Source organism: Grammomys surdaster, unplaced genomic scaffold, assembly GCF_004785775.1.
Source record: "Grammomys surdaster isolate TR1022 unplaced genomic scaffold, NIH_TR_1.0 126219, whole genome shotgun sequence".
Classification (NCBI taxonomy): domain Eukaryota; kingdom Metazoa; phylum Chordata; class Mammalia; order Rodentia; family Muridae; genus Grammomys; species Grammomys surdaster.
The window spans coordinates 9,096,846-9,109,880 of NW_021621022.1; the positions used below are offsets into that span (position 1 = coordinate 9,096,846).

General features: G+C 45.4%; 1 protein-coding gene across 1 annotated transcript in view; it reads right to left on the reverse strand.

Moving 5' to 3' along the window:
• The window catches only part of Polr3d (RNA polymerase III subunit D), a 6,965-nt gene extending 4,205 nt beyond the window's left edge, over nucleotides 1–2,760 (reverse strand). Inside the window, exons 1-5 of the mRNA XM_028758770.1 lie at nucleotides 2,622–2,760; nucleotides 2,242–2,411; nucleotides 1,604–1,647; nucleotides 495–646; nucleotides 229–353 (exon numbers count right to left, since the gene is read on the reverse strand). Of these exons, the coding sequence (XP_028614603.1) occupies nucleotides 229–353; nucleotides 495–646; nucleotides 1,604–1,647; nucleotides 2,242–2,406 (486 nt within the window). The 5' untranslated portion in view covers nucleotides 2,407–2,411; nucleotides 2,622–2,760. The remainder of the gene's footprint in view (nucleotides 1–228; nucleotides 354–494; nucleotides 647–1,603; nucleotides 1,648–2,241; nucleotides 2,412–2,621) is intronic.
• Between the last annotated feature and the right edge of the window lie 10,275 nt (nucleotides 2,761–13,035).

A 13,035-nucleotide genomic window follows, 5' to 3' on the forward strand; every position in this document is an offset into this window, starting at 1 on the left:
CCCCAGACTGCTGGTACCTACATCATCCTTCTCCAGACTGCCGGTACCTACATCATCCTTCCCCAGACTGCCAGTACCTACATCGTCCTTCCCTGGCTGCTGGTACCTACATGGTCCTTCCCCAGACTGCCGGTACCTACATCATCCTTCCCTGGCTGCTGGTATCTACATCATCCTTCTCCAGACTGCCAGTACCTACATCGTCCTTCCCTGGCTGCCGGTACCTACATCATCCTTCTCCAGCATGCGCAGGATCTGCTTGGTTTCTTCATCGGTTTCTCTCTTCTCTTTCTTGATGTTGATGATATGAGAAGGTCCCATGTCTGACATGTCCACTGTCTTATCCCAGTTCCCTGCCAGAAATCATGCTGTTCATTAGGGTTAAATACAGACGGCCACCACAGCAAGGAAAACCAAACTAGGAAGGGAGAATCACACGCTCTGCCTTCTCAGGCAGTCTGAACTTCGATCCAGACCAGATCCCTTCCTGGTACCTTTTTTTTTCATCATTTCTGCTGGACCCTGCTCAAAGATAGAATGGGACTGGATCACTTCTGGACGGCCACGTCCCCGTCCATGGCCCTCACGCTGGCGGTCTCTGTCCCGTTCACGCTTTTCCTTCTTCATAGTTACTTCTTCTTTTGGTCTGGGAATGAGGACAGACAAAAGGGTCTGCCTCAGGAAATGAAGCCTCCTTACCCACCCCTGTCAGCCAGCTGAGCAGAGTTTGTGAGCCTGTAAGTACACCAGGAGAATCGGCACCCAACCCTTTGCCACACCTTTTACATCTTCCATAAGCACGGCCTTTAATTTCCTTTTACTTTACCTTCTTGTCCAAAATGTGGACTTTTTTTTTTCTACCTTTAAGTAGAAAGGCTGGAAAGCAAAGGAACTTAAGGGAAAGTATGAGGAGGTTAGCCCCATCTCGGCAGGATTAGAAGGTGGCTGAAACTGTAAGAGATGGAACCTACTGGATGGTTGTCCAGCTCCTGAAGGAGAACAGAAACTCAACCCTTACTTCTCCTTGATTTCTTTCTCCCCTCATGTATTCTCTGACTGTGTTCATTGCCATACCATAGACCCAAAAGCAAAAGAACTGCCTGATCATGGGCTAAAATTTCCAAAACTCTGATGTCCAAAATAAAATGTCCCTCTTTGTAAGTTGATTATCTTAGCTATTTATTACAGAAAGAAAGGAAGAAAGAAAGAAAGGAAGGAAGGAAGGAAAGAAAGGAAGAAAGAAAGAAGAAAGGAAGGAAGGAAGGAAGGAAGGAAAAATTACCCTCTAATGCAAAGTGCAGTTGAGCCAGACACAGTGGTGCACAGTTTAATCCCAGGGCTCGGGACACAAATGAGAGGCAAGCAGATCCCTGGGAGTTCTAGGCCAGCAATCTACGTCTGAGTTCCAGGATATGAAAGGCCATGTAAGAGAGTCTCTGCCTCAAAAAGAAACATGCCTCTACATAACCTGGGATTGACGGATGAGAACCATTAGTGAATAAGCTAATGGCATAAGCTAAAATTCCCAGGGCACACACCTAATTACTTCCCCAAATTCAGAGGAAAACAGAGTGAGTAGTGTTCATTAGTCCTAGGTACTTACTCTTCTTTGATCTTCCGACTGATGATATTTGGGGTGAAGGTTTTCTGAAAAGTAAAAGATAGTACTGTATTTTTGAAGTGCTCAACTGACCAACAGGTCTGGGAAGGCTTACAGAGACAGATCTGCCAGCACTCACAAATGGATTACACAGGTAGCCTATCACCAGTAGCACCCAAGGCAAAGCTAAACAGCTTTATCCCTTGCTTACTTTGCTCTTTCTTTTCAGAGCTACTGATTACACCTACTGTTACACACATAATGGGAGAGGACAAAGAGCAGTTACTGGTGCGCTTAAGACTGATCACATAATAGATTATTAGTTTCCATACTGACATCCAGAGTTATGAACACTCAAAATTGTAACTAAAGCAATTTTGTCTGGCTTTCATGGGATTTTGTAAGGTGCCCAGAACATAATAAGCACTTCCGAATGTCTTGAATTAACTAGGTTCTCTGCCTTTTAATTGCCTATGTAACCATGTCAGTGTCTTGTACCGGCACCTAGGCTTGAAGGTCTCCCTAGAGGCTGACATCCCATCAGGAACACAAAGCCGTACAAGAATGAACATCACGAATTGCCTCCCTACGGCCTGGAACCCAAGGTATTTGGATTTCTGTACAAACACTCTCCTAGGTACCTTCTTGACTCCGCCAAGGGTGAGGTCCCGAGAGCGGATGGAGGGAAGGCGACCCGGCGTAAGCGGGGGTGCGGGCCGCCGGCCAATCAGCCCCCGGCCCCCAGAGAGAAGGGGTCGCGGCCCTCCAGGGTTGCTGGGCTCGCCCGAGGCGTTCCCTTCCGACATGGTTCCTGGAGGAAAGTAGACAACAAAGTGACTCCAAAGGCTGGACGCAAGGACCCTGAGCGGAACCCCACCCACGTGGCCTCCCGCGGCCCCCCCCCCGGCCGCGGGTCGCTCTAGCTGCACCTCAGCTCCTCCCCGTCCCACGTGGCGAGGCTTCCCGGAGCGCCCCACCTCTAGCTTTGGACTTGTCACATACCCGGGACTGCATGACGCACCTGCGTTGAGGCTCTGCGCCGAGTGTCACGACTTCACCTCCGACGAGAACAACCACCGGCCGCCGGTCTCCCGGCAAGGCGGAAGTCTGCGTGGCAAGGACCGGGCGCTGCCATCTTACCCTGGGGCGGAAGTGACATCAAGGGGGCGTGACCGGACCATAGTATTTATCCGACGGTGCCTCGCTGCCCTCCGCCTTCTCTTCCCGGTTCTTCCCGGAGTCGGGAAAAGCTGGGTTGAGAGGGCGAAAAAGGATATGGGGGTGGAATGTGAGCTGTGCCGGGGTGTGACTCGTGGGGGCGTGTTTCAGCCCCTGGCAAGGAGTAGAGGTGCGGTCTTCAGGGTCGGGGGGTGGGGGACTCCAAGGTCGCCTACCTGCTGTATGTGGAATCCACATTGCGCAGCCTCTGGAGCAGTGGGGTCGCCGCTCGGGATGGGGCTCCGGACATAGGGAGCTTAGCCCTCGGCTGGCTGCAGCTTCCCTGCGTTGACCTTGACGTGGTCACTGTACCTTCGGGCCCGGCCCTTTGCTCGCGAGCGCCTTCTCATGCCGGTCCCTGGGGTCGTGGGGTGTCACCCTTAACGCAGTTTGGACAGAGCAGTCAATAGCTCTTCTCACCTACCTGGCTGGCTCATGACTGCTTAGTCAAATCTGGGAAGAGTCTGGAACTGAAGTTTGCTCTTCAAGTGGAAGAGGTTTTTTTTTTTGGGGGGGGGGGTTGGGAGGGAGTGTGTTTTTTAAGACAACCCCACTCTGTAACCCTATCTAATCTGGAACCTAAGTAGACCAGGCTAGCCTCGAAGTTGAAGCACTCCTGTCTTTTCACCTCCCTCAGTGCAGGGATTACAGATGTGCACCACCAATCCCAGCTGAAAATTTTTTATTGTCATGGATGGCTGCAATTTAATCTGGGGGAAAAAGTCATTTAATGCTACACCACAGCGACCACCAATACAAATAAAAATGTCATGTAGTTCTAGGGAATGAACCTATTTCTGCTAGAATTCCATAGACTGCTAGCAATAAAATATTTGTGATATACTGTAATATTGTGCCACACAATACTGTATCCTTTGTTGGAGAATGGGAGGATATATATGTACATATGTATGCATATATATACATATCTAGATAGATAGATAGATAGATAGATCGTAATTTGTTTCTTTTTTTTTAAATTTTTATTGGATGTTTTATTTACATTTCCTATGCTGTCCCCTTATCCCATCCCCCACCCACCCAGGAGCCCCCAATCCCCTCACCCCTCCTCCTTCTTCTCTGTGGATGTAACCTCTATCTACCCCCCCCACTCCCACCTCCCCACCCTCAAAATTCCCACCCCCTGGGGCATCCCAGCACTTGGGAAGCAAAAGCAGGCGGGTCTCTGAGTTTACACCAGCTTGGACTACAAAGTGAGAGGATGATGGTGGCGGTGATTCGGCAGAGCCCAAATTCTGTTTACTTTGTTTTCCCCAATAGTAATATCTAGGACTTATATCAAAACCAGAATATTGACATTTTGCAGTCATGGTACGAGACATTTCAGCACTACAGGAATCCCCGTAGCTGCCCTTTCAGATATAGCCTTCCTTACTGCTGAGCCTTCTCTTCCTTCCCCCACTCCTCCTCCACTAATTTGTTCTCCATTTCTAAAATGTTGTTATTTCAAAAGTATTCTAGAGATGGAATCATACAGTATGTGACTTTGATGTTGAAGAGACAGGGTCTTATTATGTACCTCTGGCTGACCTGAAACTCACTGTAGAGACAAGACTTGACTTCAAACACTCAGGAAAGTATCTGCTTCTCTCCGCCTTGGCTGTGCTAGAATTAAGGCGATGTGCCCTTGTGCCCAGCGTTTGTGGCTGCTTTTTATAATTTTGTGGCAATTATCCAAGTGATATGTATCATTCGTTTGTTCCTCTTCTTACTGTGTATCTGTGGTTTATTTAGTCATCCTTTGAAACGCATCTGGGTTGTTTAGTTTGTGTCTATTGTGAATAAAGTTGCTATGGATAAACGTGCAGCTTTTCGTGTCAATACAAATCTTCATGTCTCTGGAATGACTGTGCCTGTTGATTTGTATGATTGTATGATTAATCTTGGAAACAAGAACAACAAACTGGCTTCCACAGTGGCTAGACTATCCTCGATGAGTATTTTGTGGTTCATCATCAATGCTACTAAATTGTTTTCAAGAAGTACTTGTGCCAGAGGACTGGAGATGCCTCTGTGATTAAGAGACTTACTGCCCTTGTTCCCAGCTCTCACGTAGTGGCTCTCCGTGTCTATAATTCCAGTTTCAGGAGATTTGGTGCCCTTTTTCAGCCTTCAAGGACACCAGGCAAGCTCACAGTGCACATGCATACATGCAGGCAAAAAATATTTATGCTCATAGAATAAGAACAAATAAATTCTTTTTTAAAAAGTACCTTGTTGGCTTGTTGGTGGTGGCACAAGCCTTTTATCCCAGCCCTCAGGGTGGTAGTGGTGCACCACTTGGAAGGCAGAGGTAGGTGAATCTCTGAACTCAAGGCCAGCCTGGTCTACATAGAGTTCCAGGACAGCTGGGGCTACACAAAGAAATCCTGTCTCAAAAGAAAAAATAAAATAAAAAATGCTGTGCTAAGATGTACGGCTACTAAAAATGTAAGAATAAAAATCCCCACTCTGAGGGCTGTCCAGATGTTTACAGGTTGATGGGAGGAAAGGAAACACATGTTTTTTCAGTGGTGTGGCCATTGGTAAGATGTTCATGTTCCTTTACACAACCCCAGTGAAGCTCATTGATCCACACACACAAATAGTAGAAGGGCAGCTAGCTGGGAAGAGGAATAGTGGACCAGTGTCCTGGCTAGTTTTAATGTCAGTGTGACACAAGTCTCGGGAGAAGAGGACACCTCAGTTGAAAAAAATGCCTCTATAAGAGGAGGCTGTAGGCAAGCCTCTGGGGCATCTCTTCAGTGATGGGGGGTGGGGACCAGCCTATTGTGGGTGGTACCATCTGTAGGATGGTGGTCCTGGGCTCTATAAGAAATGCTGAGAACATCACGAGGAGCAATCTAGTAAGGAACACCACTCTATGGCTTTGGCATCAGCTCCTGCCTCCAGGTTCCTGCCCTGCTTGAGTTCCTGTCCTGAGTTCCTTTGATGGGGAACTGTGATGTGGACTCACTAGCTGAATAAACCCTCCTCTCCTCAAGTTTCTTTGGTCATGGTGTTTCCTCACAGCGATGGTAACCCTAACGAAGACCAATGGGGTGGGACAGGTGAGGATGGGGTAATGACTATGATTAAAATGTATGACCAATTCTCTTGCAATGTTTATGTTATTTCCAGAAAGAAGACTTAAATAAGATATTTAACATACTGCTTATTTGTTTATATAGGGTCTTTTGTTTCCAAGCTGATCTCTAACTTGTTTTGTTTTTTTGTTTTTTAAGATTTATTTATACCCGGGCGGTGGTGTCGCACGCCTTTAATCCCAGCACTTGGGAGGCAGAGACAGGCGGATTTCTGAGTTCGAGGCCAGCCTGGTCTACAGAGTGAGTTCCAGGACAGCCAGGGCTATACAGAGAAACCCTGTCTCGAAAAACCAAAAAAAAAAAAAAGGTTTATTTATTTTATTTATATGAGTACACCATAGCTGTCTTCAGACACACCAGAAGAGGGCGCTGGATCCCATTACAGATGGTTGTAAGACCCCATGTGGTTGCTGGGAATTGAACTCAGGATGTCTGGAAGAGCAGCCAGTGTTCTTAACCGCTGAGCCATCGCTCCAGCCCAAATCTCTAACTTGTTAAATAGCCATTTATGACCTGGAATTTCTGATTGTGCTGACTCTAACTCCTGAATGCTGGGGTTATAGGTGTGTGCTTTAGTTATTTTTCTACTGCTATGATGAAACACTATGATCAAAAGCAACTTGGAGAGGAAATGGTTAAATGGTTTGTTTGGCTTACATATCCTAAATTACAGTCCATTGAGGGAAGCCAATACAGGAACTTAAACAGGTCAGGATCCTGTAGGCAGGAGCTGATGCTGGGGCCACAGAGGGCCTGACTTACTCCTCCTGGCTTGCTCAGCCTGCTTTCATATAGAACCCAGGACCACCAGCCCAGGAGTATTCCTATCTGCAATAGGCTGAGGCCCTCTCTTGTCTATCATTAATTAAGGAATTAAGGAATTAATTAAAGAATTAAGGAAATGCCCTGTAGGTTTGCCTACAGCCTGATCTTATGGAGGCTTTTTTTTCAGTTGAGGTTCTGTCCTCAGATGACTTTAGCTTGTTTTAAGTTAACATAAAACTAGCCATGACACCGGGCAGTGTTGGCGTACGCCTTTAATCCCAGCACTTGGGAGGCAGAGGCAGGTAGATTTCTGAGTTCGAGGTAAGCCTGGTCTACAGAGTGAGTTCCAGGACAGCCAGGGCTACACAGAGAAACCCTGTCTCGGGAAAAAAAAAAAAAAAAAAAAAAACCTAGCCATGTTAGCCACCATGCCTAGTTTAGTTTATAGAAATGGGACATTTGGACATTTGGCAAGTACTCTTACCAACTGAACAACATCCCCAGTCATATTTTTGGACATTTTAGAAATTAACTTCCCAACAGTGGATATTATAATCTGTCTAGGGACATTCTCCAGTTTTCCTTTAATTAAGCTATAGACTTTGAACACTTTGTTCCTATACCTCTCTCTTCTATTTTCTCCCAGAGATTGAGGGCTTAGGTTCTTTCATCTAGCCTCAACGGAACCTTGTAAATTATTTTTAGCTGAATCTTGCATAATGGATGTGATCCTAGGAGACCTAATTTTGTTATTAATAACCTCTTATTGCATGTTATGCTCATGAATGTCATAGTCAATATAATCATCATTCTTACTGATAAGTAACAAACTCAGCCATCATGTGGGGAGTCTGACTGTAGGTTGGTTTGGGCTGTTATAACCAGATTCTGTAAAAACCACATGTCTGTGAATTCTTAATGGGCATCAGAAATACCAAGTAAGAAATCTTTAAATACTTAGCCTTAAAATAAAAGGAATGTGTGGTGCGGGAATGCTGCCTGAGTTCAGGCTGTCTCTTGTTTTCCATGTGTTATTTATCCTAATTCGTTTGCTTTTCCTTGCAGGCGATTAGTTAGCTGGTTCCTCCTCATGTGCCTGGACTTCTAGACATTTAGTTCTCAGGGTCTACCCCCCCACACACCCTGTATTTTCTTTATTACTATTGTCTAGTTAATCTGTTTCATATTTATATTACTTTAATTTTTAAAATGGATCATCACTGTGTGAGTGTGAGCACATGAGCGTCAGGGCCTGAGTGTGAAGGTCAGAGGACAAACATGTTCTCTCTACAGTCAGTTCTGAGAACTCGGGTGGCATACACATACTTTCCTCCATTGGAAGGTTTCAGAACAGCCACTGTTTGCGTTTCTCAGGGGTCCAGCAGAGAAGTCTCCTTGCCCCACATACATATCCCTGTCTGTCTACACTGCCACTTGGATGACTGCCAGCCATCTAAAACCGAGGTCCACATCCAGATTTTCAGATATTCCTGAAACTACAACAAAGTGGCCCCATTTTACCAAATGGCAACTGTGTCCCTCTAGTTGTTATAGCAAAAATCTGTCCTCCAAGCTCACGGTGGGGATTAAAACCAGGGCCTGAGGCTTGCTAGGCAGAGTGTATTTCCAGCTCAGTGGAAAACCCCTTGTAGTTCCCCTTCCCTTGCAGACTCCCACACCATGCCAGCTTTTCTAGACTTTCCAGAATCTTACCACACAGCCACCACCTTTCTAGTGCAGGCCACCCTCACTTTTGGTGACTCCTATTATTATAATAAGTTCCTGCCTGGACTCCCTTCCAGGTGGATCTCTGTGGTCTAGTCCCAACAGCACAAGTGAGATAGTCCACATCAGGTCACATCTGTGCCCCCTCCAAATGGATGTCTGTTTCAGAAGAACAGCCCTAGGGTGGCCTCCCTGGCCCCATATCATCTGGCCCTCCAACCACATTCTCTTTGGCCTCACAGGTTGTCCCCATTACTCCAGGCCCACTTCTGCTTCAGGGTTCCTGCACCTACTGCTTAGAACCTTAGAACTCTCTTTTCTCTTAGAATGCTACATGGTCTCTTCCTTCTCTGATCCCCCAGTTACTGTCACACAGAAGCCTTCTCTCCTAGCTTTTTTTTTTTTTTATTTTTTTTCCAAGATAGGACTTCTCTCGGTAGTAATTGCTGTCCTGGAACTTATTCTGTAGACCAGGATGGCCTCAAACTCAAGAGGTCTGCCTGCTTTTGCTTCCCAAGTGCTGGGATCTAAGGTGTGTGCCACCATTCCCAGGCTCTTATCTAAAATTGTAAAAACCAAACTAAAACAACCCTCCCCTTACTCCTTCTATTTCCTGACTTATTTTTCTCTTTCCCACCAAGTAGGCTATAGCGTTTGCTTGTTTATGTGTCTGTCCTCTTCCTACCAGGACATAAGCCCTATGAGAAGAGGAATATCTTGGTTGTGAGGTAGATGTCCATCATCTATTCCTCCTGCCTGAAACAGTGCCTGCTACATAATGAGTTCCCAAAAGACCTTCTAAAACTAATGGACGGATTCCAGTCTGTGCCAAGATCAAGGAACAAGTTTGGCAGTAGATAGAAATATAATGGTGAAGGCTGGGCATGGTGACACACACCTTTAGTCCCAGTACTTGGAAGGTAGAGGCAGGCTGATCTCTGTGAGTTCAAGGCCAGCTTACTCTATAGAGTAAGTCCATGACAACCAGGGATACACAGAGAAATCCTGTCTCAAAAATCAAAACAGGGGGTTGGGGATTAACTCAGTGGTAGAGCGCTTGCCTAGCAACAGCAAGCACAAGGCCCTGGGTTTGGTACTCAGCTCTGGGGAGAAAAAAGACAAAAGAACTTCTATTTAAAAATAAAATCAAAATAAACAAACAAGCAAAAAAGAAAAAAAGAAGTATAAAGACAGGTTGTTTGGGGGAGATGAATTTAATTCTGCCACCATTCATGTAAAAGCCACTTCAGGCTTGGGGTGGGTACAGGTGAGAAGCAGAGTTATCATATTTTCTTTCTTTGACTTGCAATAGTAGGATCAAACCTAGGACATCATGCATAATACTAGGCAAGTCCTTTGTTTAATTGATGGTGATAGTGTGTGCTCCTAAATATACAAATATAGCTTGCTCAGTCTATATAATGTCATTCATAGGTATATGTTTTCAAGGCTGGCCATTTGTTTTGTCATAGTTGTTTGTTGGTTTTGAGATAGGGTCTCTCTAATAACCCTGGCTGTTCTGGAATTCTCTATGTACACCAGGCTGGCTTTGAACTCAGAGATCCATCTGCCTCTGCTTCCCAAGTGCTGGGATTAAATGTGTGCACCACCAGGCCTGATCTCGTCCATTTGGAATTAAATAAGCAATTGGTGTGTTCTTCTGAGAGAGACAATGTCTCCTCTCAATGTTCCTTGGTTACCTGGAGTTCTTAGTCTGTTGTGAGACATCATGGACTTTCTCCCCTCTGTGTTAACAAGCCTATTGGTGTCATTCCTGTCCAGGTAAGCTTAGGCAGCAGTGTTGGTGAGCCTTCATGGATGTAGCTTCCCTGACTTTCCTAGGAGACACAACCTCAACGTAAACTCCCTGGTCCTCTGGCTCTTACTGTCTTTCTGCCTCCTCTTCGGCAAGAAGAGTCTTAGGTGCAGGAGTTGTGCTTTGGGTGTATCGGCTGATGCTAGACTCCACAACTGTGTTTTAATTGGTTGTGGGTTTCTGAATGGTTCCCATCTGTACTGGCTGGTTCTGTGTATCAACTTGACACAAGCTGGAGTTATCACAGAGAAAGGAGCCTCCCTTGAGGAAATGCCTCCATACCATCCAGCTGTAAGGCATTTTCTCAATTAGTTATCAAAGCGGGAGGGCCCCTTGTGGGTGGTGCCATCCCTGGGCTGGTAGTCCTGGGTTCTATAAGAAAGCAAGCTGAGCAAGGCAGGGGAAGCAAGTCAGTAAGTAACATCCCTCCATGGCCTCTGCATCAGCTCCTGCTTCCTGACCTGCTTGAGTTCCAGTCCTGACTTCTTTTGGTGATGAACAGCAGCGTGGAAATGTAAACTGAATAAACCCTTTCCTCCCCAACTTACTTCTTGGTCATGATGTTTGTGCAGGAATAGAAGCCTTGACTAAGACCCCATCTATTGTAAAGAGAAGTTACCTTGATGAGGGATTAGAACTACACTTATCCATAGGAATTAGGATAAATAGTTAGGATGTAGTTAGGGATCGTGCTGGTTTAGTAGTTTGGTGGTTGTAGATTCTTCTCCAAGATCTATGGCGTCACTAGCTCCAAATCGTTGGCTAGACTTCCAGTACCAGGCATGGTTTCTCTCTTGTTGAGCGAGCCTTAGGTCCAATTAGAGAGCTGTTGGTTACCACCAAGGAATGGGCATCAACTACTCCATCCTTAGGGTTACTCTTGTGCCATGCTGATCTTGTACGTGACAGATGTCATAGCGGAGCAGTAGTGCTGGCCACTTCCCTCCCTTGGAAGCTGGCATGGCCGTCCGGTACCTGAAGACTAGTCCTCAGGGAGGAGGCTTTTAGGTCAGAACCAGCCTGGGTCCTCTGGGTCCTGTGTCCAAAGTACATGGTGCCATCAATGGCAGGCTTTCTCTCTCCCTTGGTGATGCAGACACAGGTCAGATTAGACCACATTAAAGGTGAAACCACCACACAGAAGCAGGATTTTTCTTTTTTATGTTGCCCAGGTTAGCATCAGACTGGTGATCTTCTAGCATCATCCTCTAGAGTTGCTGTGGCACTAGGCTCGGCTCCTTAATTTTCTCTCTAGATCATGAAAAGCATGGTCACTGCAAGCAGCAGGATATCTAAATGCAGCCTCAGACGGTAAAAGTAAGTCGGCCGTGTGGACTCCGGCACTGCTCATAGCCGGCCATTCTTCCTGCCTTTCACTATGAGCCCACGTGAAGGGGCAAGGGGTTTTATGGATATGTGTGCTTTGTTGGCTCATGGGATCTCCACACTCAGCTTACCTAGAAAGAAGATCGACGCTTTGATTTTAAAAAGTACATAAGCAGTATTAAGACTGGAGCTGGTTATATGGCTTAACAGTTAAGACCACTTGCTGTTCTTGGAGGGAACTCAGGTTTAGTTCCCAGCAAACACATGGTGGTTCCCAACCACTTGCAGGAGGTACATCCATATACGCAGGCAAAACATTCATAAAATAAGTCTAAGTTTTTAAAAAGGCTCTTTCTATGGTATATCAAACTGCATTTGCTAGCCATCTCTCTATTATGTAGAATAGAGTCTTTGCATTCAGATCTGAAATCAAATACTGGTTTTATAACTTGGGGCTGGGCCTCTTTCCATTAGCCTTTCAATTATGAGATTGACAGATCAACCTCTCAAGTCTGCCTTCCAAATCCCATGCATGGCACTGAGTCTTGGTGCTTAATAAGAGCCTTTGTTATTGTTTCAGTCTTGGCTTAGGTATAATGTTTAATGTGGAAACTTCCAATGATGCACAAAAGTAGAAGAAAATAGCTCATTAGATCTCCAAGAACCCAGCTTTAATAGTAATTATCCACTCTTGTTTTATCTCAATCGCCACCCACAAAGATCATTTTGAAACAAATCATATGTATTATGTTATTAATTTATAAGTATTACAATCTATGTTTCTAGAGAATAAGGACTTTAGCCAGGCAGAGGTGTCGAACCTCTTTAATCTCAACACTTGGGAGGCCGAGGCAGACAGATCTCTGAGTTCAAAGCCAGCCTGGGCTATCCAGTGAGTTCCAAGACAGCCAAGGCTACACAGAGAAACCCTGTCTCAAACAAACAAACAAACAAACAAACAAACAAAAATGTCAATCCCTTAAATTGTCACATAAATGGGTTTTTTTAATTTGGTTTGATTCTGACTTTTCTTTTTAATGGACATGCTCTTACTCTGTAGCCCAGGCTGGCCTGGAACTCAAGGCAATTCTTCTGTCTAAGTCTTACAAATGCTGGAGGTGTGAGCCATCACAACTATCAGAGAGAGAGAGAGAGAGAGAGAGAGAGAGAGAGAGAGAGAGAGAGAGAGACAGATGAGTAGAGAGTTGGTTCCAAAAGGAACCTGACAATGGAACCCAAGACAGCAATTTAGACCATATCATAAATCAAAGAGTATTGCTAAGTTGGAAAATCAGGTTATAACCCCTCCATTTTTACTAATAAACCACGTGCACATATCATATACTTATTTCTGAAAAGCAGGGAAACTAGAGACTTTAATTCCCTCTTAATTTTTACAATGAAGTGCTTACATCTTTCTACAGTGACCATGTGTGACTTGTGTGAGAAATGATTACTAAACCAACATAGCTGGCTAG